The sequence below is a fragment of the Molothrus ater genome, chromosome 17, assembly GCF_012460135.2.
Source record: "Molothrus ater isolate BHLD 08-10-18 breed brown headed cowbird chromosome 17, BPBGC_Mater_1.1, whole genome shotgun sequence".
NCBI classification, from domain to species: domain Eukaryota; kingdom Metazoa; phylum Chordata; class Aves; order Passeriformes; family Icteridae; genus Molothrus; species Molothrus ater.
Window position 1 is genome coordinate 14,850,884 of NC_050494.2, and position 27,969 is coordinate 14,878,852.

General features: G+C 44.5%; 1 protein-coding gene across 5 annotated transcripts; it reads right to left on the reverse strand.

The window, feature by feature from the left end:
• Nucleotides 1-321: 321 nt before the first annotated feature.
• On the reverse strand, nucleotides 322-27,922 carry STAU1 (staufen double-stranded RNA binding protein 1). Of its 5 annotated transcripts, none has more exons than XM_036395535.1 (16): nucleotides 27,804-27,922; nucleotides 23,311-23,377; nucleotides 19,538-19,814; nucleotides 18,616-18,740; nucleotides 17,745-17,901; nucleotides 16,713-16,851; nucleotides 15,857-16,022; nucleotides 10,935-11,033; nucleotides 9,348-9,560; nucleotides 8,652-8,795; nucleotides 6,847-6,993; nucleotides 5,946-6,018; nucleotides 4,231-4,550; nucleotides 3,394-3,516; nucleotides 1,967-2,052; nucleotides 322-1,306 (listed from the first exon to the last, which is right to left on the reverse strand). In XM_036395535.1, exons 3-16 carry the CDS (start codon nucleotides 19,728-19,730, stop codon nucleotides 1,219-1,221), a joined length of 2,073 nt encoding a protein of 690 aa, XP_036251428.1. In that variant the 5' UTR covers nucleotides 19,731-19,814; nucleotides 23,311-23,377; nucleotides 27,804-27,922; the 3' UTR covers nucleotides 322-1,218. The 5 variants fall into 5 exon arrangements, with proteins under 5 accessions (XP_036251428.1, XP_036251429.1, XP_036251426.1 ...); XM_036395536.2 differs by having other exon boundaries at nucleotides 322-1,292; nucleotides 9,348-9,578; XM_036395533.1 differs by having other exon boundaries at nucleotides 9,348-9,578.
• Nucleotides 27,923-27,969: the final 47 nt, after the last annotated feature.

Consider the following 27,969-nt stretch of genomic DNA (forward strand, 5'->3'; position numbering starts at 1 on the left):
CCATCCACTGGCTGTGCCAGGTTCCTCGTTTAAGCGAACTTTTAAGTTTCACTTTAAAGTCCAGTTTGAGCTCCCATTAATACAGCTGCACTAACACTGTGGCACAAATAACAAACTGTACCCACGTTACTTTGCATTCCCTTGCTCTGCCAGGTCTGCACACCCTGCACAGCACAGAACATAGAACATTCTCTATGCACTCGAGAACCACTGGAAGTTACTCCACAGTTCAACACACTGCCCAGACTAGAGCACAAGCATTACAAATCTATAAAAAAGCAGCCCCTGTGGTGGTGTACAGGAATAAACTAACCAAAAAAATTTAGTATTACCATTTATTGGTGACAAACACTACGTTTTACTTACATTCCATGGGGAGAAAAAATTCCAGCGTAAACAATGAACGGAAGCAGTACTGAACTCGCGCGGCTATCGTGCTGTACCTGGACCAATGCAAACCTCAGCGCGCACCGACCGTGCGCAAGAACACAACATCAAAAGCAACACAGTTATATATAAACATAGGTAATTTTTTTCAGCCCTACATGGAGATGTAATTAAACAGTATAAAGCACTCAAGGAAAATCAATCTGCAGTTTTATATGCACTACATTGAGATCATATCCTGTACTGTAGTGAGCTGTGAGCCACCAACACACAGTCCCTAAAACACAGCTCAGAGATCACTGAAAGTCACGTTGCATTCGAGTTCCCCTACCCCACACTCAAGAAAACTAGAAATTAACCAAAAATGATCAAACCAAGTTTAAAATTCCTAAAGTGTTTAAATTCATTCAACCATTAGATAATTAGGGTTGGTTTGCAAAAATATGGGGCTTTTTAAAATGGTGGGACACAGCCTGTTTCCAGTGAAACGCTGCTATTCCAATAAAACCAAAATAACCACATACATGGATATGATCTTCCCAAGTTAGTTCACAGGTAACATGTCAGTCTCAGAAGACAAAGTTTCTAAACTGTGCTATGGTTCTAGATACAATTAAGAAACTTTTAAATGAAAAATGTATAGTGTCATTTCAATCAAAACAACAAAATGAAACTAAAAATGTATCACTGTTTGAAGAAAAAGCAACAGTTATGATTTAGACACTACAGTAGGTTGTAGAGACTGTAGCACTCCAACAGTTAGGTTACATTAAGAGGAAGCATTTGATTTTCTCTGGTGCTTTCAGGTTTGGGTTCAGTCAAGAGCCTGTTTCAGGCAGTGCTGTCCAGTGTTTGTCCCAAAGGGTTTGCGCTCGCCGGTTTGAGGAGAGGGTCACTTTCCATTTCTTGTTTCACACATCTAAAATGAGAAAACACCTGTTACTTAGGAGACAAAACACTATTTCCACAAATAAAATACTTTAAATTGGATGCAAATAATTTGATGTGCATTTAACAATTTGTTACCACATAACTGCCCTGATTTTTAATCAATTAGCACTTTGTTAATCTCACCACTGTTAATCTGAGAGCTTATTATCTCAATGAGAGGCTCAACTTTCCTCCCAAACCCAGCCAAGAGAATAATTTGCACTTCTCCACGCTTCTGCTGAAAAGGAGCTTTGACCCCTGCATATCCCTTTACCTGTACACACAAGATTGCAAGAGAGAGAGAGGAGCACTTGGAACCCCAAGGCCACTGCAGAGCCACACTCCTTAAGAGAAATGGGAAGGGGCAGCTGAGCTGAGGGAGGCCAGAGCCGCCGGGGCCCAGAGCTGTCACACAGGGCTGGGGTCACACCACAGCCAGCGCACGTCACCCACTCACTCCTGCTCAGCCTTTGACACCTGACAGGGACAGGATTGACCATCCAGCCCTCCCTCTGGTCCTGCTGGAAGGCAAACAGCCCTTGGCATTTCAACCTTTCTGGCAAATCAAACCCCTCACATGTTATTTGTCTAAAAACTCTCAAAGGGTTAATTTGCATCAGTGCAAGGGACATCGATGGGAACCACTCACACAGACATTGGTCCATTTCCTGTCCTTGGCATCTCTGTGGTTTGTTGGTCCAACTCAGACAGCAACTTTAAAATATTCAATGCAGCCTAAAGAGAAGAGAGAGCACTCAGCAATTCAGCCTCCAGACAGTTAAGTAATTTAGTGAAAGCACTCACTTAAACCCAAACAAATGTTCTTCTTTTGGCAATATTTTTAAAGAATTTTTTTAAGTTCCATAGTTATGGTGGAAAATGCAAAGGTGTAGAATTTCATCTTGCTTCATTAAACAATTGGATGGTGCTGTGTCTGGGGATTCCCACTGCACTTGTTTCAGCACTGAGGGAAAACTAACACACCAGGACTAGAAACAGCAAGAAAAGAGACACTAAATTAGTAACAGCTCAAACTGTGCAGAGCTTAAGACAAAGGACAGAAAAATACACAGAACCAGCGTCCTTTTCCAAAAAAGAAAACAAGTTACACAAGAATCAAAACTACAAAACAGGAGGGGCCCACGTGACTGTTTAGCAGGGTCAGTGTGACAGGGCTCAGGCCAAGGTCAGTCACCTCCCCTGAGAACTGACTTCTTTTTCCCCACTTCAATCAGACCAATTTCAGGTGCAGCTTTCCAGCATATCCCTGACTCTGGCACGTGCCTTAGTGACAGCTGAACTCTGAACTGAGGAGGGGGCTCACAGTGTCCAGTGCGAAAGACTGCAACAGCTTTTAGTATAAAAATCAGCAGAATCAGGTTTTCCTAAGGGTATTCAAATACTGCAAATGACTCCTTCAGGCTGCCACACTCAGATCACCTCCGGAGACCAAAAGAACCAGAACAATTCCTCTGAATGGGAGCAGACTGAGAACATCCTATCAGCTTCACCTAAAGTCTTTTAGAGCCAAAGTCCCCTGCAGGTTTCACTTCAGCAGGCTCATTCTTTCACAAAGAAATATTTCAGCCACTGGTAATAAAAAAAAATCTTTTTTATAAAGGGAGCTGAACAGATTTAGAGTGTCTTTTACTATTCAATGCTGAACTGCATTTCTTCCATAGGGGATTCCACTTCCACTGCAAGTCTGAGAACCTGAGCCCAAGTATCACAGCTCCCAATGAAACATCAGCCCATTCTGATATAATAAGGAAATAAGCTGTTAGGTTTATACATTCCTTTTTGTGCATTTACTGTCATGGGCTCATGCAAATACTATATCAAGACAAAGTAAATGTGCTTTTTGTAGACCAAAACTGTGATCAAATATTTAGCATATTAAGCATTATTTAGATTACATTCTGTTATTATTAATCATTATTTCTGCAACCTGTGAAATATTAGACAAAAATTAGCCAGGGAACCGCAGAACATTTAATTGCTCCCATCAGTGATATAAAACCTTGGTGTCCCCTCAGGGAAGGCCCAAGAGCAGCATTTCAGCAATGTTCATCATACCATGTCATGGCAGGACTCCACATCCTTTCCAATCCCATGACTGATCAGCGGTGGCTGAGAGGAACAGTTTATAAGAGATACAAACTCATTCTTGTTATTTTTTGGAAAGTCCTTATATTCAACCTGAAGAAAAGAGAAGGATTTACTTCTTTTCAGTTAACCAAGTACCAGAAGTATATCACAACTGCTACAGATTATTTGCCCATATATGACACTGAGCCTTTCTTCTCGTCATTCTCTCAGCCAGAACCCCTCCATTTAAAATTTAACCTCACTTACAAAGTTTTTTAGTACGCACAAGAGCTTGGCAGGGCTCCTGAATGCGAGTGGCTACTTAATAATGATTGTTACTGGAACCTTTATCCTGATCACTGCTAACTGCTTTTCAAATTTCTGTATTATGTTTTTTGATCCACTGAGCTCATCTGTCATATGAATATAGGAACTTAATGCAATTCCCATTAAAGGGAGCAAATGTGAGAAAATGCAGAGCTTACAGCAAATGTTAATGTATGACAGATTAGTGAAAAAATCTGATTTCACATCAGCCAAGTTCAAAGTCCACAATGTCTTCCTACATTGGGACAATTTTCAGAAAATGCTGCTTTAATTTTGTTCTTCCAAGACGTCAGAGTAGCAGTGAATTGGGGCTGAGAATGGTACAGAAATGCACACTTGAAAATTAAATTTAAAAAGATGTAAAATTTGGCACGTGTCATAGGTAAAGCGAAATGGTTACATGCATTTCAGCAGGCTCAGAACTCATCTCTCACCAACAGAACTAAACAGCTTTTGAACAATAGCTTTGGGAGAAGTGCCGTGAAGTTGAACATCTACCTGGATTCCTTGGACGTTGGAAAGATAGTCCAGCTGCTCGGAGGGCCTGGTCAGAGGCCCGTGGGGGAAGTGTCCTGAGGAGCTGCTGCTCTTCAGGATGGTCTCGGCAGTGGGAGAGGTGCCCCCGTAGAGCAGCTCCCGCGCGATCATGGCCGTCACCGTGGCCTTGGCGGGGTTGGGAGCTGCCCGACTGAACTCTTTGGTGTGGTGTCCTTGATTGGCTCCTACAGCCTGTGCAACCTCAGGGACCATGGGAAGAATGCCAGCAGGAAGCTGCTGATGGCTGAGATAAGGCATCCTGAACTCGTCTTCTTTATTACCTGGGAGGAGAGAGGTGCACACTGAAGAGCTGCTGTTTGAGAGTCCTCCTGCAGGCACACACAGGCACCAAAAGTCACTTTGGAAAAAAATAATTCATTTCAAATTACTTTTGACATACTAATAAACTTGGTAGGCTCAATCAGCCTTTGGAGGGTCAGAGCTTCAGCATCATCAAGACAGAGCTTTCTTACTGAATTACTGACTCGGTGCAACAGCTGCTTCTGCACCTTTACCTCCAGGAGGAGCTTCTCCAGGTCAGTCAAGCTCACAGACACCTCAGCTGCAACCATATTCTAAATATATGTTTTGTTTTCAGAATTTTCTATTCCATCGTTTAAACTGTAGGAGCAAATAACGAAACCACAGAATGGCCAGAGCCACCATTAAGGATGTAAAGAGAGTGACAGTCCACAAAGTTTAAACTGTATATGTGAGAACAAGCAGGTAGGAAAGGTAAAATGGAATGTTAGCACAAAGGGGCAAGACTATTTACAGCAAATGTCCAGCCACAGTCAATTGACAGCAATTTGGTGACATTATGGTATAAGTTAAAGAGGGATAAGAACAGCTTTTTAAGGGGAACTCACACAGAGTTATGGCTGAAACTTGCACAGGTGTGCTCAAGAAAGGTGGGGAAGATAGTGCCACCAAAATAAACCAAGGAGTCATTTTTATGGCAGAACAGATTAATGAAGTTCTGCAGGACTGAGCTGTTTCTAGTCTAAGGATGAAAGCCAAAATTTGTAAATGGAAGAAAACAGGAATAGCAAAATCTGAATAGGAAGTCAGGAAGTTTACCTAAAATCTTCTGGATGCAGAAGCCCGTGCCAATTCCAACTTATTATAATTTAAATAGCAAAGTAATACTTAAACACGTAAAGTACCTGAAATATGCTCTCCAGAACAGCAATCTGTGGTGATAGACAAACTTTCCATAATGATTCCTCCCACCAGATGACATTCCAGAAAGCAATGTCTGCGTCCAGGGTGGCCAGGCTTGAGGTGTTTTGATTCCAGCCTGCCACCCTGGGTGTGACCATCACAACTATTCACTGCCTGAACCAAGGGCAGGCACAGCTCCTGCTCTCAGCCATCAGAGACCAGGCACAGACTGAGGTGGTTCTGGACAAGGCCATTCCTTTCCTCTCCAACTCTGCCTGAGGCTGACCAGTCAGTACTGACACCCTTTCTCATCTTCACGCCAGGAACAGGGGCCTTGGGAGGAATATGCTCTTTGAGGTTTGAACCGAACCTTTCCAAGGGCTCCATTTGGTTTGCAAGGCAGCAGCTGCACAGCTCTGCTCATCCCAGAGTGCCAGATGGCACTGCTGAAGGGACTGGGAACAGCCCTGACACCCCCAGCTGGGCCCTGCTGCTTTCACCAGGTTACTCACTAGCTGAAATCTCTTCAGAGCCCGGCTCAAAGAAGGTTACTTTTCTTCCATCACCTGGTTTCTTCACTGGGGTCTTAAAAATAAAAGGAAAAGAACTCAAACACACAATATCCCTTTTAAACTTTTTTCCCCCAAATTCTAAAGTTTTCAAGATGCAGGTGATCTGACCAGCCAAAATTTTACCGAAAATGTTATTATTCTAAAACATCAATAACTACATTGCTATCAAAAAAAGAGAAGTTCGGTGATTCTTATTCACTGAAGGCCTAAAACTACCACATCTCAGAGAGGTGGTATTAGGAACACAGCTACTCAGAACCAGATACCAGAATAAAGGCAGTTTAACTGCCATTAGTCACTGGTACTGCTGAGGGGAGCACTCCAGACACCAACGAGCACGTGCATGAAAAGGAGAAAAGCAACCCTGGACTCGCTGTTTGAGCTCCCTGGTAGCATCTGCTGAATCACCAGCAGAACACAGAAGGCTCCTTCCCTCAGAGAGACCTGGAAGAAACTTTTCACTGCAACTGTGACAAGGCTGTGTAAAACCATTGCTAGCAGAGCACTGTAACCTACAGTCCTCTGCTAGCAATGGTTTTACATAGCAAGCTCCTAACACCAACACATTGATTATCACAGGTTCTGAGACATTTCATAAAGCACGAATACATTAATTTATCCTTCTGATGAGACTTTCATTTACCTGAAAACCCAAATGCTTAATGTATCCAAAACACTGGATATTTAATATTTTTTCAGAGAGCAGTCCCCTCAATACAATTGTTTTCTAGCTAGGGCAGAGAGAATGAACGATCTATCCTGTTACTGCCTTGCAAAGCTGCTTGTGTTCAGCTCAGCCTTTGCTGCAGCATTAACCAGCTGCTGCTTCCTCAAGACTCACCTTCTCTTCTGTCTTTAATGCTGGTTTTGGAGGCTGAGGTTGAGGGACTTTGAAACCTAAAATTTCCAACATATTTTCTGCTGCATTGCGTTTAGCAACCTTTTTGTTCGTGCCCATTCCTTCAGCTGTGTGTACACCAACTTTCACCTGGACAGAAGAGGAAGAAAATTCAATTCTTAAGCAGTAGTATTGGGATTCCCTTATTAGTGATCTGTGTCTCCAGCATGCCATGAGTCACAAAATAGTTCAAGTGATTATTGTTCTGAGCAAGTTGTCATTTATTATCAATAATCATTGGCCTTCAAGCACAAAAAACCCAAACAGAAGTCACACAAAGAATTGTATTTCATCATCTCACCTTGGGAACCCAGGCTAGTGTTAATAAATCCTACATTACAAAATACAAGCAGCTTAGTACCTCTTAGCAGAGTATTAATACTCCTGTAAATTAAAACATTAGACAGTTACAACATAGACTGCTGGTGCCCTGTGCAATTTTTTTAAAAAAATTACTCAGATCAATTTTCTTGAACCTTTATCTCTGTGAATGTGGCCCATTAGATATTTTGTTAAATCATGTCATGGAAATCTGTTAAGCCTGTAAGCCTGCATATCATCCTGACAACCTGACTGCCATAAGAAAAAAAAAAATGAGGTGCCAGCCCCAGCTCCAGCTGTGTGCCACTGTCACAGGGTCACAGCCCCAGCTCCAGCTGTGTCACAGGGTCACAGCCCCAGCTCCAGCTGTGTGCCACGGTCACAGGGTCACAGCCCCAGCTCCAGCTGTGTGCCACTGTCACAGGGTCACAGCCCCAGCTCCAGCTCTGTCACAGGGTCACAGCCCCAGCTCCAGCTGTGTGCCACTGTCACAGGGTCACAGCCACAGCTCCAGCTCTGTGTGCCACTGGGTCACAGCCCCAGCTCCAGCTGTGTGCCACTGTCACAGGGTCACAGCCACAGCTCCAGCTGTGTGCCACAGCCACAGGGTCACAGGGTCACAGCCCCAGCTCCAGCTGTGTGCCGTGGTCACAGGGTCACAGCCCCAGCTCCAGCTGTGTGCCACTGGCACAGGGTCACAGCCCCAGCTCCAGCTGTGTGCCACAGCCACAGGGTCACAGGGTCACAGCCCCAGCTCCAGCTGTGTGCCACAGCCACAGGGTCACAGGGTCACAGCCCCAGCTCCAGCTGTGTGCCACTGTCACAGGGTCACAGCCCCAGCTCCAGCTGTGTCACAGGGTCACAGCCCCAGCTCCAGCTGTGTGCCACTGTCACAGGGTCACAGCCCCAGCTCCAGCTGTGTGCCACGGCCACAGGGTCACAGCCCCAGCTCCAGCTGTGTGCCACTGTCACAGGGTCACAGGGTCACAGCCCCAGCTCCAGCTGTGTCACAGGGTCACAGCCCCAGCTCCAGCTGTGTGCCATGGTCACAGGGTCACAGCCCCAGCTCCAGCTGTGTGCCACTGTCACAGGGTCACAGCCCCAGCTCCAGCTGTGTGCCATGGTCACAGGGTCACAGCCCCAGCTCCAGCTGTGTGCCACTGTCACAGGGTCACAGCCCCAGCTCCAGCTGTGTGCCACTGTCACAGGGTCACAGCCCCAGCTCCAGCTCTGTCACAGGGTCACAGCCCCAGCTCCAGCTGTGTGCCACGGTCACAGGGTCACAGCCCCAGCTCCAGCTGTGTGCCACTGTCACAGGGTCACAGCCACAGCTCCAGCTCTGTCACAGGGTCACAGCCCCAGCTCCAGCTGTGTGCCTCTGTCACAGGGTCACAGCCCCAGCTCCAGCTGTGTGCCATCACACCCACCTGCATGACGAACTCCCTGCGCCTGGGCAGCCCACGTTCTGTGATGAGCATGTACTCGGGCTCCTTCTCCTTCTTGGCCTGCTGTATCTGGGCAAGTCTGCTAATGGGATTCATTCCTTGACCGTATTCTGGACTTGTTTGCAGCTACGTAGAACAGTGTTTAGGAAATAAGCCAAACTTTATGAATATTCAGTTTAATAGACAGAATGCAGCATGCCTCTGAATTAATTCATCTCTAGGTTTTAAAAATACTGAAATAAAAGTTGCTTAATGAAACACTGTCACAGGCAAAGAGAAATACTGAATTTATTTGGCTCCACTGTCACACTTGACCACATGTAACCTACCCTGCTAATAGCTTTACAAATTCTAATCCTGCTATATTAGGAGGGACAAGCTTGCAGGAGAATTTGTACAAGCAAAACCCGAAGCTGTAAAGTCTGAGGCTTGAAAGTCAGAGCTTGATTTTTATGTGCTGCTCTTTCCTTTCTAAGGTTTCTCTTTCATCCTGAATTTACTGATAACTGCTATAAAAGTGGTGTCAGAACCCCATTAGAGTGGGAGCGAAGTACCAGCTCATTTGTTGCACCAGAGGGCTGGTAAAGGCTGAGCAGCTGAAGAGTGTTTATAACCAACTCAGAAAAGCCTCTCTGATGATTATTTGCACAGTAAAATTTCCAATCTTTTCCCCCTTACCTTCACTATTGATTTTGTTTTCTTTTTGATTCGTGGCTTCATTTTCTCAACTGTAGGAAGGGGTGGCAATTTTTTCAGTTCTTCTAGGACTGCTATTGCAGCATTTTTCTTTGAGATCTTCTTGCTCTTTCCTTCACCTTCACCCATAAATTCTCCAACTGATACCTTGGTTACAAAACTCTTCATATGGGGAGGACCACTTTCCTTGGTCACCTGTTTCAGAGGGAAAAACTGAGTGAAAGCGTGATAAACACTTATTAAAAATGGCAGGGCACATTGTTTATAGCAAACTTCTCTCAAGAACTAAGGATAAAGAGATTTTAGATTCTCATACAATCCAAAAAGTAAAACATATTCTAATAACATATTCCCACCCAACTAAGCATATATTTTTAAAAGATCAGATGCAGCAAGCAGTAAAGACTATTTACACAAGTCATTAACCCATCTTATTTAATTCACTCATTTACTGTTTCAGTATAAAAATAGGACTGTTCTATTCCACCAGTGTGTACTTCCCCACAGTTAACAGCACCTCATTAAATATATCATGGTACAGCAATAAAACATTACAGAGAAAGCAACTATTTGGGATCTAGCATTTTAGTCCATTTTAGTCCAGAAATTCTGATTTCTGAACTCTGAAGTTCTGAAGAAACCAGAAGACATCTAAGAGACAGCTGCCCACTACAGATTTAGGCTTTTAACTCCATTCATAACACATCATACTCCAAAATATCCATAAAGTCAAGAAGTAAGAATTAATTTTAAGAGCTTCCACCCACAATTGGCTTTGTGTGACAGTGTATTTTTACCAGTGATACTCAGGCTAACCTGCAATAATTGAAAGTTTCATGTAAAATTTCATAGAACAGTTTCAGAAGCAATTTAGTTACACACAATGGCATTTTCTTACTATAATAATTCAGATGGTTGGATTATGTTACTTTGCCAGCTCAGAAAAGCAGCATGATAAATTAATATTTTAGTGAAACAGAGATGCTCGTGTGGAAGCTCCTAATTTAAAATAACTGAAATGATCAAGAGGGGCAAAGAGGCAGCAAGCAGCCAGGCCAAAGGGAAAGGAAAGTCAGGTGCACATGAGGTCACCTCATGGCAAGAAAAGAAACCTACTTGTGAGATTCTGCACTCATGGGTAGTCCAGATCAGTGCTTAATTAAGCAAATACTTCCATATGTGTCTTTCAGAGCGAGCTCTACTCTTTTGCCTCAACTCTGCACTTCCATGTTCTAATCATTAATTCAGGGTTGTGCTTTGGTTCTTCACTGTAATAAGCTTTTCTCAAAAAGCTTAGAAAAAAGATTGCACAGACAACCACAGCATAGCTGTTCACTCCATGTGATCATTTCAGGACATGAATTTGTGAACAGGTGAATTTTTCCTTTTTCTTCCCTTTACCATATAAACTCCAAGACAATCAGGGTGACTGTCAAAGGTTAAAGTGTATTCACAACTAACAAGACGTGTTAAAAGTCAGTTGTTTGGGTTATCTAGGAGAGACTCAACTTAATGCATACCCTTAATAGTCTAATAAAAACAAATCTAGAGCTTGTAAAGTAAACATACCTCAAAATTCACAGGCAAGTTCCTTTTAAGTGCAATCTCAAAAACTTGGCTTATTTCAGATTTATTGAGATTTTCATCATCTGGTTCTTTTCCGTTAACCTAAAAGAAGCATACTCTATTTAAAATAAAGATCCTATTAAATTGAATTTTATCCATTCAACCACTTTACTGAACTCTCCAAATTTTAAATACTCTAACCTTTACTGTCATGTTACATGAATGTGGAGAAAAGCAGCCCACATACTACAGAACTGAATCTTAAAAAGCTCATTAAGGTGTATGTGTAAAAGCTTTCAAACCTTCATATTTTCATGTGCTCATTACAAGAAAGAACAAATGGAATAAGGGCCAATAGGTTTAAAAATGAATGTGTTTATAGAAAATGAAATTGAAGTGCTAAATGCACTGATTTCCAAATGGAAGTACCTTTATGAAATACAATTTTCATATACTGATTGGACATTCGCACCAAAAGCACTAAGACAGGATCAGGTAAGAGAAAGGGCAGGAAAAATAAAGATTCTGAGAGTGGGACCAATGTGAATGAGGGATGGCTGACGAGCCCCTGGCACAATTGTGTCTTTTCACATGCGCCCTTGTAAGTGCTTCATCTACAGCTTTGCTTTCTCATGCCAAGAACATCCTATCAGGAACTTGCCCTAAATCAAATGCTGACCATCTCTGAGAACTCAAATCTGCTGAGACAACACTGCCAGTGAAGCTTTCCTACAGGCATGTCTACGTTATCTCCAGGTAAAACTTTGACTGGGATTCCAAAAGTGTCTTCACTGATGCTGGCACCAACATGAGCTAAGGCATGTCAACAGCAACAGAGAAATTTTAGGTGTCCAGCAGTGATATTGGAAAGATTATGATAAAGATGAACAGCAACAATATCACTGATTATATCATGCCACAATACTAGTTATGCAACCAGGTAATAAAAATGATTTAAGCATCTTACAGGAGCAGCATCAGGGGAGCTGAGCTAGAGAGCTTTCATAGATTAAAACTTGTTGGATGGCAGTGAGCATCCCCCATGTCTGCTACTAACAGGTTAGTTTAAAACCCAAAGGATTTTTTTATCCCACCAGTTAAGACAGCTTTTCCCATCTTAGACAAAAAATAGTTGACGAAATTAATCTCAAGTTTTCAGTCCTCCCACTGTCCCATCAGACCCTGCACTGCTCTCCTGGGCTGCCCCTGTCCACCAGGCTGGAGTCTGGGCCCAGCCCTGGCCCTGTGGTGCTGTGGCAGGGCAGGGCAGCTCCTGGCAGGGCTGTCCCAGAGCCCTGATCTGCTCCACAGCGGGCAAACCCCGATCCAGTACAGCCCCCTAAGGTCTCCACCATCGTCTGCCGAACCCCAGCGCCAAGCTCCAAAGAACAGCAGCACATTCCCAGGAAGAACACCTGAACTTCTAAGGCCACGTTCACTCCAGCACAGCCAGGAAGGGTCTGTCCCTGCCTTTACTCACCAACACTGCCACAACAACTTCTATTACAAGCACTTTTCCTCTCCTTGTGATTTCAGACAGATTCTAGAGTTTCAAATTACTACGTTTTTCTTTGTGAGGATGACTATGACTTCTCTTTATTGGATTAAATTTTCCCACTTAATATCCTCTCAAGAGAATACAAATAAATACAATGGAATTATCTGCTCTATTGCAGTGTATGTGCATTCCAGGTCTGTGTGCATAGTGCAAAATGAAGGTTCTTTTCCTCAATACCTTTATCTAAAAAGAGTGAATTCTTAGCAAAATAACCCTTAACAGACTACAACTATTTTACTGCTTATTTTGACTCTACTTGAGTTCTGGATCAGTTTACTTTATAAACCAAAAATAATCATACACACACACACACTCCCCCTTTCCCTGCACACTTCAAGGCAGATGATGTGTAAGTTTGCTTTTGAGGTATTTTGCCTGTTTGCATTGACTAAACTCTCCAATAATTATGTGCCTCTAAATCTGAATGAGACCCCAAAGCATTTGCCATTCTTAGCTCTCATCACGTTGTTCAAGCAAATTCCACAAGTCCTGCACTCCATTACGAGGGACTTGCCCTCTTCCAGGAACTCCTTCCAGTTCCCTTCCCTTCCCCAAGGCTGCTTGTGAGCAAATGCTGAACACGGAGGAGCTGCTGCCCAGCACTGCAGTGACCAACCACAGCCATCAGTCTGAGCCTGTCCTTCCACATCAAGGGTATAAAGAGCAGCTGACATTTACCAAGTGAGCTGGCAACAAACACAGAAGCAAATTTTGAGGCCAAATTAGAATTCCTGCCTAAGAATCGTGCTAGGAAGCCCAGCTCTCCATGTTTCCTAAGCTTTAAGTCAATGTTTTATCATCTGTCTTTGAATATGCCGAGTAACCCGCGCTGCTCCTCCAGCAGCACATCCAACCCAGCCACACTGAAGGCCCCTGTGAGCTCTCCCACCACAGCCCCCCCTCAGGGCTCCAACACTCAGCTCAGCTCTTCAGGCAGGGCTTGGTCCAGCCAAGAGCCAATATTATTACATGTTTTTTCCTGCCACTTGCTCCTAGATTTGCACCTGAAAAGGTGTGGGAAATGGTCACTCTTTCCCTTAAAGTCTAATCATTTTACTCAAGGATTTCTTCTTAGAATCACAGAATCATTTAGCTTGGAAAAGATCTTTAAGATCACTGCACCCAACTGTTATTATGCACAAATATTTTCCAATTTTAAAAAACAAGAGTAAAATTCCATAAAAACAAAAACTTGTAAAAAATCCCCCCAAATAATAAGAAAATGTACAAAATTACTCCCCCTTCAAACATGTCTGTTCAAGCATCAGAATATTGTTTACATAAGAATACACTCAAATGGGATACACCAAAATAACTACATTTAAAAAAAATTACTGGCAACATCAAATGACTGTTAGGAAGTATCAGGATTATGTCTGCTTCTGGAATCTTCATTTGCCTCTGTTGTATACAGGCATTTTACCAGCACCTCTCATGACCTCACACTCTTGTATCCTTTCCAGCCCTTGCCTCACTGGATGCAGGAATGAACAGGATTCACTCAGCACCACAACCATCCTTATTCCACCTTCCTCTTGGCTATGGTGAAATGCTGCTACAGAAACAATTCCCTCAGACACTCCTAAAACTACAACAGTTGAAAGCCTCAAATATCAGTGAATTTAAGTACCAAACTTTAAATGAAAACTTGATTATCCAAGTACTTGCTATAAACCAGCACACCATGTTCCAAGGCCCACTCTCCTTTCCCTAAGCTGTACTTCCTACTGTTCCTTCTACAGACAAGTCAAATTTAAATTGAAAAATAAAATGACAAATGCAGTTTTCTCAAGGTCAAGACATCATTCAGGTCCTGTTTTATTAATAAAATAATTCTCCCTTCTTGCAGTCTCTTGCCTCATTTACTACCTCTACCTCTGGATTTACACCCCTCACACAGAATGAGACATCCTACAACAACTGCAGTTTGTTCTCAAGACCTCACGCTATCCAACTGCACAATTCTATATATTTTCAGAAAGTGACCTGTACTGAAGCATTCCTAGAAGAGTGAACAGAGAATAATTCAGTGACATGTGAGCCCTGCAGAGCTCCTCTCCCTGGGTCTGTGCTCCCTGAGGGGGAAAAGGGCCCACAAGAGCAGCTCATCTGTTACAAAGGTGGGCACAAAAAGGGGATGTTCTGCACCACTGTCACAGAACAATATTCCAGAATTTGGGGCTCCCAGAACTGAAGGGGAACATCCTCCTCTGCTTTGGCCTCTCCTGCATGATGACCAGCTGGTCCCTGCCCACACTGTGCCAGCCACCAGCTCGGATTTCAGGGCAGGGCTCAGCCCAAATCCCAGCTCCTGTTCCAGCATCATGCTCTTTTCCCTGCATCTGTAATCCCCAGGAGCCTCATCTTCCAGTCTGCATTCCTCCAGGAGAGCTTTCCCTTACCTGAAGCACCTCCATCAGTGCCTCCCAAGCCTCTGCCCTGAACTATCAGGTCCAGCGCTTTTGCCCAATCGCCTGGGCAATGCTCACTCCCACACACACCAAGTTTTAACTCAACATCCCTTGGCTTCATGTTTCTTCAAGCCTCTTGCTCTGCCATTCCTGGTAGCTCCCAGTGATTTTTTTTCTCAGTCTGAGACCCCTTGTTACCTTCTTGTCCAATTCTTCATTTTCCCTCTTGCTCAGCACACAGCCAGACTCCATGTCCAGCAAGCTCTCACACTCCTCAGATTGCAAGTTACAGTTCTGTCCTTGCCCCAAAGCAGCCAACACACACAAAGTGGTGCAGGCTCCCAGCCAGCCCAGCAGCAAAGCTACTCCTGTGCTCACAGTGAGACCTTCTGCCTAAAGCCACTCAACAAAAAATCACAAAAAACACAATAATGGTATTGGAATGGAAAGTGCTGGGCAGCCATAAATATATAAAGGGATACAAATTGACTTCTTATATTCCTATCAAAATGTGTGTTTGAGTCTACTATTCCTATGCATTTCCTGCTCTTCTAGAACTTCCATGGTTCTTTCCAAAATCATGCAGGAATTTGTCCTAGGAAGTAAATCCATGCCTGAGTTTTATGTTGCCCATTTATGCACTTCTTCAGACATTTGTGTATAATCTGTACCTGGTAAGATATTAATTCCTATCTATGCTTCCAGTGCTCATATCTGACAGAGGTCTACAGCATTGCTATGGAAAAATATGACAGCAAAAAAATTAACATAACTTCATCTGGCAAAATGGTAGTTCCATAGAAGTTTATGCTTTTACATCAAAGTGTTTCTATTGACACAAGTAAGTCACCACTGCTACACAGAATTAGATTTCCCAACTGTCTCCTCAACAAGGAAAAAAATATCTCAGTTTATTCTAGCAATTTCTGTTTACAACACTTAAGATTAATTCCCACCTCTGGTTTCTCAGGCAAGGGCTCATTCTGCAGAACTTTCAGAGCTTTAGCAGCTGCATCATGCTTAGCAGCTTGTCTTGTTCTTCCCTTCCCATGAAACTGCTGCCCTCCAATTGAAAGCTCCACTTGATAAAGTAAAGGCCCAACAGGAAATGGGTAAAAGTACCTGCAAAGAGAGAGGGGAATAAGCAAATGACTTGGCCTACAAAGCAAACAGACACCTAAGTCAGATGTGGGTCAATCTCTTGGATATCAGTAACCACGCCAGCACTCAAGCACTAGTTTTAAAAAACCAAATTTTGATTTAGAGCCTAAAAGAATTTAGTGAGCTACCTTTGAAACAAATATTGACATTCCTTGCTTTACAACAAGAACACATTTCTGACCACATGCTACACCAAGAGAACATAACCGCACTTCTACGGACTTGGCAATCCAGGAAGTTTTGAATTTTAAGTTCTTATGCCTACATAAAATTCTTTAAACTGCAACTTTAATTTAAATAGTTTCAGAAGAAGCAGCATGAATCTGTTTTCTTCACTTCTGCTTTTACACAGAAAGGAAATGCAAGAAATATTTACCTAATACTTAGCTATCTATATATTTAGCTATTTGCTCGATGAAGCTGGCTATACCTGAATACTCTCAAAAACACTTCAACTTTCAGTCCAGCTGCCTTGCCCCACCCCAAAGAAATAAAGCACTGGAAATAAGGCAAGTCACAGATACTGGTGGGTGGACCTCTCCAAAGCTCCTGCCTCAGGAGGGGAGTGTCCCTGGAAGGGGACACGGGCAGTTTCCCGAGGCAGCAGCGAGGCAGGGGGCTCGGGGAGCTGCGCCCCAAGCCAACACCTACCGTGGGGGGTAGGTGCCACCTCGCATGGTGTAGCTGTAGGTGGATCTCATCCCCGTGTAAGGGTCGATGGGTTTGTACATGGGCTTCTTCCCCAGCTTCATGCAAAGGGCATTCAGCTCCACTGTGGGGGTTACACTGTCTACAGAAAAAGGAATAGAAAGGGTTGTCCACCTGTCACAAGGAACTGAGACAACTTAAACTCTTATTGCTGGCTCACAGCAGGGAAAAATGAGCTCAACTTTTGCCACATGCAGCATCTTAAGTGACTGAATTCCAAACAGAACTGCTAATGAACAAAAAGAGAATAAGTCTACATGATGCACAATAAAGCGGCCTAGTAGAGTTGTGACAAATCCTGTTACAAAAAAAGTGAATTTGCTGGGAGCTCTTATTGGATTTGTTTTGGAGGGTTCCATCATTTTGCTTTTAATTTTTGAAGCTGCTAATTTACCTACATTTACAGTATATCTAACAAAGTGCAGAAGAAGAATTTTCTGCAGTGAAGAAACTTCTCCAAATATACTTCTAAGTTACCAGACATGCTACATCCCTTCTGTGTCTCCTGCTTACTGCGAATGATCAACCATTTCTCTCTCCTCAGTGACCTAGAAGGGCTTCTATGACTCTTCATTTTCAAATTGCAACTGGACTTGTCAAAAGGCAGGTAAATTGCTACTGAGGGCTAAAACATTTCTCTCTGGTATTGTGGGCATGAAGAACTGACTCCTAGTCAATTCTGGCTGGAGAAAGAACACTCAGTAAGTGTCATTTTTTCTACCACAGGTCTCATTGCCTCAGAAATCAGCTGTGATCCAGTACAAGAGGTCTGGTGTAAAGTAATTGCCAAAAGAAAATGACCTATGGAACAGATGCACAGACAAAATAAGTACTTGATAGCTGACAATTGCCATTGTTAAACAGGCAGAATCACAGTTTTAATTCATCTTTATACAACTTCAATACATACCAAAAGCAGAAAGGTGAATTCTCTCTATGCATGATTATTTTAAATCAGTTTGTTGTGGCATATACCTGGATTCTTGCCTTCACTACGAGATGGACGAGCCGTAGGTTTAGGGAATTTTGTCCCTTCCAAAGCTTTGGCAGCTGCTGCATGTTGCGCTTTTTTAATACTAGTTCCTTCAGCTTCCCAATGCTGGTCCCCAAGAGTCAGCTGCACTGTAAACACCTCAAAACCACAAACAGGTATTTTGTAAAAGGCTTCTTCAGAATTTATGTAGTTTATCAGACTCTCTTATACAAAACAATGAGTGATGCACAAGTTGAGAATACAGTAATCTGAGCTCTCCTTAACTCCCATGTCATCTCCAGACTTCCATCACTTTGGACATCAACAGGATTTTCCTGATTACTGAACTAAGAATTTCACAACAATTGTAGCTGGCAAGTATCCTGCATGAGATCTGACAGGATAAACCTCACAGCAGTGTGGGGAGAGGTGACAGCCCCAGGAGAGCTGCTGTGGCCATGTCACTGAACAGCAGACTAGAAACTCACCCTTCTCTGTAACACGTAACTCCATTCTTGCTTGAATCCTCCAAAAGGTTCATTTATGATATTTTTCATCAGTTTGAAGAAAGTTAAGTTCACAATGTACCATAAAAGCTTCTACATGCCCACAGATCAATGAAACACAATTGTTCAGATGTTCTGAATGTTACTCCAATACTTTTTGTAAATGTCAACTCCTTCACACCTTGAAGCTCATGTGACAATTTTTGGAACTCAGCTTCACACTTCCCTACCACTGATGCTGTAGGGGGCTTCCCTTTCCTCTCCACTACTCTGGATTATCTTGCACCAAAATCCCACACATTGCCTTCCCACTCCTGAAGGTGAGGGAGATGAGCAGCAGCAGTAAGAAACTGGTATGAACATTTACCTTAGAATGAGCTGGACCTTGCTCACTCAGAAGCTTATACTCAGGCTGAATCTTGTTGAAACGGGCTAATTCATTCACAAGACACATGGGGGTTTTCTCTTTGGGGTTTGCCATGTTTGAAGGAGCTGAAAGGTTACGTAAGATCCGATAAACGAACTGATAACTTTGAACTTTACTACAAATTTTAATTAAAAAAAGAAATCTTAGTGGCTTAGCATCTAGTTGTCTGCAATGCTGGAATAGACAGCTTTGCTCACTGGCCAAACTGGTAACAATCTACTGAACTTTGGGCTTTCCTAGCAATGCTCATGCCTAAAAAGCACCATCATTAAATTCAGGGTTCTAACGCAAGCCAGAAGCATGAAGCTAGAAGACTCCTGCAAACAGCTCACATCTTATCTAGTATGTGCCAAGGAACAAATCTTCCAAGTATTCCTCATTATCACTTGCTTTGAATAATCCCAAAAACTCCGCTGATTTTATTTCCCTTCTCCTATTTTTCCCCTACTAGCTATTTTTTATTACCCTTTATTTGCTCTGTTGCGTTTTGATAGCATAATATATTTATCATTAAACTGGTCATAAAAGAACTAAAGAGAACAGAATTAAACAAACTATTTCAAACAACATTTTTTCATATTTAAAAATATTTAAAACAAGCTACTGGTAGAAAAGATTGATTGTTATGTGTCAAAAATTTAATGAAATACAATTTAAAATATTATTTACTATTACAAACATATCAATTAATTGCTGGAACTTTATGTAAAGTATGATTCTACCTGTCTCCAACAGATTTCATTCCATAGGGAACTACTGCAGTTGGATAAATATTACTTTAAATTACATGTAGGTACATCAGGAACATATCATGCCAAACCATAAGCATTAAAAATATATAGTTACTGACCCTCTATCTTACCTGCAGCTGCATTGGTGGATGTAACTGAAGCAGAGGGCAAAGCAGAGTTCTGGATAGGTCTGCCTGCATTTTCAGAGGGCAAAGAACTGGTAGTAGAAGGAATACTCAAAGGCTGTGAAAGAGATGGGTTTTTATTCAGTATTTGGCTCCCTGCAAGGGCAGCAGAAGGATTCTGAATCTGAACTTGAGACATGTTCACTTCCAACCAGAGCAGATTACTGTAGGCAAACAGCTTTGAACGCAGACAAACTCCAATTTTGGAAGCCAAATTGCTGACCTAAAATGTAAAGATGAAAAATAGATTATACTAAATATTTAGCATTCTCTAACAACCTACTGAAATAATTCCTCCATTAGTGAAAAGGGAAAAAGTGTTCAACCAAGCAGCCATTGTTCCCATTTGTTCCAGTTAGTCACTCACACATCAGCTTGCACAGCACAGTTCCACCTGTATGCCCCATCGTGTTTCACACTTCCTTCATTCACAGAAGAGTAGTACAGCAGCTTTATTTATGCTTGTTCATTACTGTCCATCTCCTTTCCCCACGACTGAATCCACTTAGGAAGCAAATCCTGTTACTTACACCCAGAGCCACTGGTTATACACTTAACAAAGAGCAACTTCCACGGACAAGTTACATTTCATGCATTCTACCATTTGAAGTTAAACTTTTTCACTTGGAGGGCAAGAAATAAATGCAGCCTTTACGAAAAAACTATGTAGAGAATACATCCTTTATTATTATATGACAGAGTTTCTCCCAGGATCATCAAGAATGCCAAGCTGCTGATGAGGGGAAAAGCTGGAGTGCAGCGGGAAATGCTGAAGCAGCTCTGGCTGGGAAAAGCGGGTGTGCAAGAGTTCACAAACTGTATCAGCTACACGTATCCTGAAGGTTACTTCGATTTAAGTCAGGGCCTGTCTCAGTCACAGTTCAGGCATCAATTTAGAGTCACTTGGCTCTGCAGCACTACAGGCAAGTGTAGGAAGCGCTCATGGGCACCTCTGGGCATTTAAACCCCCGGGAGCACAGCAGTGCCCCAGCCCGTGTGCAGTGCTGTGACAGCGCTTCCCTGTGTGACAAATTAGTGTTAGATTTCTCTTACACATGGGTGCAAAATTATCTTCGTGTTCAGCCAGTGGAACCTAAATAGACACAAACAGGTCAGCTGTCCCTATCCACTTACAAGCCATGTATCAATTTATTTATTAAAAATACATTTTACAGCCAAGTAAATCCATTCTACACACCAAGGCACTCACACATGCACACACACACACACCAGTCACCTACAGGTCTGATTAGGGCAGCAAACAAAGGTTTATTCTTTCCTAACTCATAGGTGAAAAGGAGAAATCACTGCCCCAGCTACCACCAGGGGGCTATTAGCAGCAACACAACTCCACTAGTGCTCTGTGAGCTTCAAATTCTGAACCTGTGAATGGATTTCCAAATGTGAGAGGAGCAGCAATGAGTCACAGGGAAGTTTTTAGCTAGTTACTGACAAAACAAGCCGAAAAGGAGAACCTAGATTAATACAATCATGGACAGAAAGATTTAATTATCTATTAAATAAGAGGTAAGAAAGTACTGGGAAACAACAGATACACCACCAAATCTACCACCTGGAGTATTTTTACTTTGGAAAAAAACATCATAAACATGCCAGACTTATCATACCACCACCTGGATAACTCTGTTTTTACTAGAGAGCAAAAACAGTTCAGGTCTCATTAGTCCAGGAGACACGTATGCAGATTATACTCAGAACAAATCCTATATTTGACTACTGAATTTGCAGCAGTTACACACGGGGTGCATTGTAACTGTGAGAGTGGCATTAGAGAATCTCTCTAAAGGACATTTAAGAAATTTTAAGACAAAGAAGAGAAGTATTTAGAAAAAGACTCCAGGGTAATAACTTTACAATCACCATATTTCTTTCCCAAGAGCATCACTAGAATCACTGAAAATTTTCAGACATAACACAACAATAGTAATTGCCTGGCAAGCACTATACCAAAGTCTTGCAGACAAAGAAATGCAATGAAATCTTGCAATGAGAAAAGCAAACACTCCCTTCCTGCTGAAATGCAATGTCCTTCTAAGGAACCAAAGTTACAGTTTTCAGCCACCCGTTCTAAGAGGACAACAGCAAAAGTTATTTTGATGTCAGAAACATCAGGATGTTTGAGATCATGCTGGAAAGGAAGCCTGATATTGTGTTCAGAAAACTCCTGCAAGCAGTTTGCTTCTAAAGCAAGGCCCTACCTTTGCCACGGCGTGGTGTGAGGGAGCCGGCGTGCGCCCAGAGCAGAGCAGAGCAGAGCAGAGCAGAGCAGAACTGAGCAGAACTGAGCAGAGCAGAGCAGAGCTGAGCAGAGCTGAGCAGAGCTGAGCAGAGCTGAGCAGAGCTGAGCAGAGCTGAGCAGAGCTGAGCAGAACTGAGCAGAGCAGAGCAGAGCAGAGCAGAGCTGAGCAGAGCAGAGCTGAGCAGAACTGAGCAGAGCAGAGCAGAGCAGAGCTGAGGGCAGCGGGAGCAGGGCACAGCCCGGGCTCTGCCTGCCCAGCCCCAGGAGCCCCCAGCAGACCTCAGGCAGTGCCCAGCTCCCCCTGCACAGCTCCTCTGCACAAGGCAGCCCCTGAACACAGAGACCTCTGGGGACTCCAGGGCACATCCCACCACTGAGACAAGCACCTCCAAAAAACAGCCTGACAAAACCAGCTGGAATGTGTGCTTGCATTCACAGCTACCTGTGCAGGTGACAGGGCTTTAGATCATTTGTGGGAAGTATTTCATTCAGGTAAAAGAACTCACTGTCCATCACTGCACATTTAACTATAGGTTATTTGGGGATTCTCAAAGGGGTTACAGTGCTTTTACAAAGAAATATGCTCTTTACCCTATAACAGGCTAAAATTCTAACTATCCAAGGAAACAGCACCATAATTGAGAAAGTTGAAGCTAACAAGTCATAAAGGCTGTTTCAATGGACAGAGGAACAATGATGCCAGAATTTCAGGGCATTTTTCCATGTAAATCAGAGGTTAGATACTTCAAACTTTTCAAGACACCTCCAGGGGCAAGTGATCCCTACTCAATACTCAAGGCATTGCTAGAACTAAAGCCCACTCAGATATCCAAGATATCCAAGTATCTTTCTTGTTTGAAAGAACAAACGTTTAACTCGCACAACTTGAGCCAGCAGCTAATTACAGAGCTGCTCCTTTCCCACAGTTACTTTTCGCTACCTCATACAAGAGTTTTTGCAGGGTTACCACAACAGTGTTGCACTAGAAGGTGCTCCCCGCCCCGGGGTGGCTGCCGTCAGTCACCTGTGGGCAATACTAAACTTCACGGATCTCCAGATGACAGAGGACTGCTCAGCACTTGCTTTCAGATTTTTATTTTCTTTTGGTGGATCAATGCCTAGAACATTCCCAGAAATTTTGAACACGTTAAAACGCAAAGTTCAGGTGTCACTAAGGGTAACCAAAGAAATGAACGAAAATGTGAGCGTGGCCAGTCCACTCAGCCAAAAATAAATTAAGATCTTCATATGTAAAAGTTTGTAACATTTTTAGATTAAAGTTTTCTTGGGGACTTTTTGTGTTATAATTCACACAGGAGTTGCAGATAGAAGACAGAAGACCAAACAAAAATCAAACACTTCCTATGGATAATCATATTTTACCACAGCTTGTCATTTTTTTAATATGATGCAAATAGAAAGGTAAGAAACTTTAATGTTTTAAGTAAGTTTCCAGTACCTTTAGGAGATCCAGAGAGTGAAGATTTGTATTTAGTTCTAAATAGGATATTTATGATGGAGAATGCCTAAAAGAAAAAACAGAGTTAGCATTTTGCTTCCTAAAGGCACAAAAAAATCTTGTGTAGAGAATCTCTCACTCTGCACTGAGTTTGCCTCATCTATTTGATCACGAGGACTTGTATGAGCCTTCCATTACCACTGACAAACTGCTCAACACAGCTGCTTTTCCAAGCAGAATTTCCAACCTGATCCAAGAACCTTCCTTGCTCTTTTCCCAGCCCCAAGTGATGTTTCTCACCCAAGCAGTGGAATCTCACAATAGTGCTAGTTGCAGAATTACAAGAGTCACTCGCCAATTTTCCTTCTGTAGTGAGGTTTCCTTTCTGTAGTGAAGCTCTTCCTAAGAGCCCCAGAGATCAGCTCCCAAAATTAGACTCAAACCTTCATTCACAAAGCCAAACCAAAAGCAAGCCACAAACTGAGAAACTCTGGTAGTTATTAATCGCAGAAAATTATAAGAATTCTACCTTTTGGCTACATTTCCAATCTGGTAATTTCACTCACAAATAGGCTAAAACCATTTCACAACGAAATTATCTCAGTGCTGCATATGAAACCTGTCACTGCACGAACTGCTCTAAATGGAAATCAAAACCTATTTTATTCTGCTTACAAATATAGCACAAAGTGTTTAATCCTTCTTTTCCATGCCTAAGCCAACTGTGTGCAGATGCCAGCAACATCATTCCCAGCCACAAAATGGGGGAGAGCCCAATCTTGATCTGGGTTAGAAGAGGACAGAGCTCCTGAATTTACTTCAGACAGGCCTTTCAAACTCTTAGGCTGACTCCTAGGAATGTGAGCAGTTCTGCTGCTGGGACCAAGGAGGATGCAGAGCCTGAGCCAGGTTGGCAGCACACCTGGTGTTTACCAACAGGAGAGTGAAGAGGGAACACAAGAGGATTACACTCAGCTCAACTCCTCTTCTACAGGGGTTTCTGGAGGCTAAACTAAGCATCTGAAAAACAAGGAAATGCATCTTATTTGCAGGCAGGGTCAAGACCAAGTTGCATAAAGACAAGAGAATTTTCTCCCCCAGCCATTGCGGGTAGCCCTGCCAAGAACGAACCCCTCCACCTCAGCAGAACAAGCCCAAGGGGCTGTGCAGACACTGCCCGCTGGTCACCATGGACAGACACCACTGATGGGCACCAGCAGAGTGGAGAAGAGTTACAACCAACACCACTTCCTAGCACAAGCTGACACTGCCAAGCTGCTTCAGCAAAAGCCCTCTGCATCCTGAGATGCAGCAGTAAGAACCTGCCCGAGCGAGGGCTGCACTAGTCCTGCTCTGCACCCAGACACTGAGCCCTGCACCCACTGGGGACCAGGCTCCAGGCAGAAGCAAAGGAGGAAAAGCCTAAAACACCCCCTTTGGAGAAATATAACCTACAGGGAAACTGCTAAAGGACCTGAACTTGTGTGTTCTGAAGAGGAGATGGCCGGCTGGGGCCTGGGGACCAGCAGTTCACCTACTTGAAAGGATTTTGGAGTGGAAAAGAACAATGTGTTCTTTATGGTTAAAGTGACAGAACGAGAGGCAACGGGCTTAAAAAGCATCAAGAAAAGCGTTCCTGGCAGGCACCCTGAAGTGCCCTGCTCTGCTGGCAGAGGGCTCCCCCGCCGTGGCAAGCTGCAAGTCCCCGACAGCCGCCCCCGAGGCTGTCACACCCTGGGGGCTGTCACCCTGGCACACTCTGCCTCTGGGCTGCACTGCCAGCACTGCTCACGCCCCTGTGCACCTGGCCCAGCACGCCTCTGTCTTATCCAGGGACAGCAGGGCCTGGCTGCGGTCAGACAACAGCCTGGCAGCACAGCATGGCTCGCGGGTCCTGCCCCAGGCTGGCCCTCGCTCTGAGAGCCACCCACCTGCAAACACAAGGGACTGAGCCCCGGAGGGACCAGCACCCAGAAGGGTGTCCTGCTCCTCAGCAGGGCGGCCTCGGGAGGCTGCGGGTCCTGGCGCTCTCCTGTGGCCCTTGCTGGGAACCAGCCGTGTCCCCATTCCCACCCTGGGAGCACACACCCCCCTGCTCCACCAGCACCTGACAATGCCAGATACAACCATCAACTATTTTGAGGCACAAAAAATAAATATCCACAAACTCTAGGAGATTTGTTGAGATGCTGTTACCTAAAATACCTTTGAAAAACCCACATTAGGGGAGCTTTGTAACATACAGCATAAAATTCTCAAGCTGCTGCAACAGTGTTTAACAGCATCTATTTACAACTGGAAACTCTCACTATAAATTGATAAACAATGACTAAATTTTACAGAATTAAGGCTATCTGCACAAAATGTAAAATGTTGGCTGAACAATGTTTTCTTCTTAGATAAATCTTCTGCAACATTTCTGCAAGACAGGGTCCTTCCCAAAAGTAACACTGCAGAAAAAGATGCTGCCCTTTTTGGTAAGGGCACAAACACTAAATGTTATGCAAAGTAGTCTGGGAGCCAAGATATGGATTATTAATAAGAGAAGAAAAGCTAAAACTTGAAAGTAACAGCTGAGTGAAAAGAGGGAGCTACCAAACATACACATAAACCAGACAGTTCCAAACAAAGGAAATTGATAAACCAGGAAGTGATATAATGAATAAACACCTAACTGATACTTCTAGCTCAATTAGTGTTGTGACAAAACAGTTCACAGGTTTTGGCTTTTTCCTGCAGTAGAACAGGTCACAGAACCCACAGACCCTGCTGAGAGCCAGCATGCCCAGAGCTCCTGCACTGCCCTGGGGCACCTGTAGCACCTCGAGTGAAATAACCAACCCTGGCAAGAAGCCTGGCCAAAGGAGCCAGGAAAAGGGCTTTTGGAATGTTCATCTGTCTCCAAAATAAAGCTGCTGTTCTTCAGGAAGATCTGAAAGGCACAAAGCAATTTCCAGTTTTGTTCTGACTGTGTACAGTCATATCCCTTCAAATTTATTTCAACCTATGAATAATTTTGCCACAAAACACATTTTTACTGACTTTACTGATAGTGCAAAAATGATTCATGATGTTATGAAAAATTCTGAACAGAGTGGCTGCTTAAAATAACAACATAAAAAGGAATTGTTTCTTGCATGCATCCTTTTAGAACAGCTTGGAAATAAGTTTGTGATACAACTTCAAAAAATAGAAAATATAGTAAAAGATTCAGCCCCTGGGCTTTTTACATTCTCATCAAGATGTGACAGACCTTGAGTGAATCTCTGTAAAAGTCAGAACACACATTTGTTGCATGTATGAAATAATCAACAGACAAAGCAGAAATCACTTTATTACAATGCAGTCATAGCTGCATAATCAGAACTCAAATTTTCATGTCCACTAGTATTAAAAAAAGTAAACTCAAAACATTGCCTCCACTTTGAGCAAGGGAACTGTGCAGTACACTTGCACATTCTAGTTAGAAGAAACAAGATTTTATAAATATACCATTCCAAAAGCAGACCACAGACTTCATTCAGATATTTTAGTTCACTGATATATGTGTATATATGCATATATATACACACCTAGCCTTCAGTGACATTCCTCCCAGGTTTGCCCTAAACCTGCTGGAAAAGTAACAACAATACGGAGCAGGTGAATACATCATAAAAACGGCTCTGGCACTTCCAGGTCCAGCATCCCCGGACAGACACCCCAGAGCTGCGCTGTCTGCAGACAGCGGCAGGGGAAGCCTTACACGGGACTTGTTGCTTTACACCCCGGTAAAAGCAGGGAGAAGTGATCCTGGAGAGCGCCGGCTGCCAGCCCCGGTGGGAGCGAGGGGAAAGCCGGGGTTGCCCGTTCAGCCGTGCCAGGAGGGGCTGGCGCCGTCCCCGCTGCGGTCCCGGCCGGCTGGCTCGGCACCTTGGTACCGCCGCCTCGGCCCGGGAGGATGCTGGGCTCTGGGCGCTCGGCGGGCACGGCCGCAGCCGCGTCCCGGGGCCCGGCAGCCGAACGGGCTCCGCTGCCCCGGCCCCTGCGCCGGGAGCCGCCGCTGCCGCCCCGGAGCCGCGCCGGGGACGGCGGGGAGGGGGCAGCGAGCATCCCCCGCCCCCGGGTGCGCTGCCACCGCTGCGGGACGCGCAGAGCGCCGCTGTCACGGCCCGGCCGGGGCGGCGGCAGCGCCGCCAGCCCCGACACTTCCCCGCAGGTCGGGGCCGCGGGCGCCAGTGCCGGGCCCATCGCAGTCCGGTCCCCGCTCCCCGCCGGGGCGGTCTCCCGGCACCGCAGGAGCGGGCACAGCCCGGCCGAGCGCGGGATGAGCCCCGGCCGGGAATGGGCACAGGGCGAGCCCCAGACGCGCAGGGGGTTCCGGGCCGCCCCCTCCCCACGGCCCCGGCCCCAGCCCCGGCTCCGGCCCCGGCTCCGGCCCGGCGCGGGCCCGCCAGGCCCCGCCGCCCCCCGCCCTTGGCCCCGCCAGGCCCGGGCCGCCTGCGCCCCCTCACCTGCGCTGGGCTCGGCTCCGGGCCGGGGCGGGCGGGGGTCGCTCAGTCCATGGGCCGGGCGGGACCGGCGGGGCGGCACAGGGCAAACACCAAAGAGAATGAGCGGGGCGGCGCGGCCCGCCGGAACTGACGGCACCGCGCCGGGGGCCGGCGCTCCGCACAGCCA

What these genes read in the sequence shown, in the direction of transcription:
- STAU1 (XM_036395534.2), bottom strand. Translation starts at nt 19,730, where the DNA reads ATGTCTCAAGTTCAGATTCAGAATCCTTCTGCTGCCCTTGCAGGGAGC. An exon ending in CTCTGAAGAGATTTCAGCTA is followed by an intron (nt 4,551 to 5,945) that starts GTGAGTAACCTG and finishes CTCTCCTCCCAG; the next exon opens with GTAATAAAGAAGACGAGTTC. An exon ending in CCAACGTCCAAGGAATCCAG is followed by an intron (nt 3,517 to 4,230) that starts GTAGATGTTCAA and finishes TCTTTTCTTCAG; the next exon opens with GTTGAATATAAGGACTTTCC.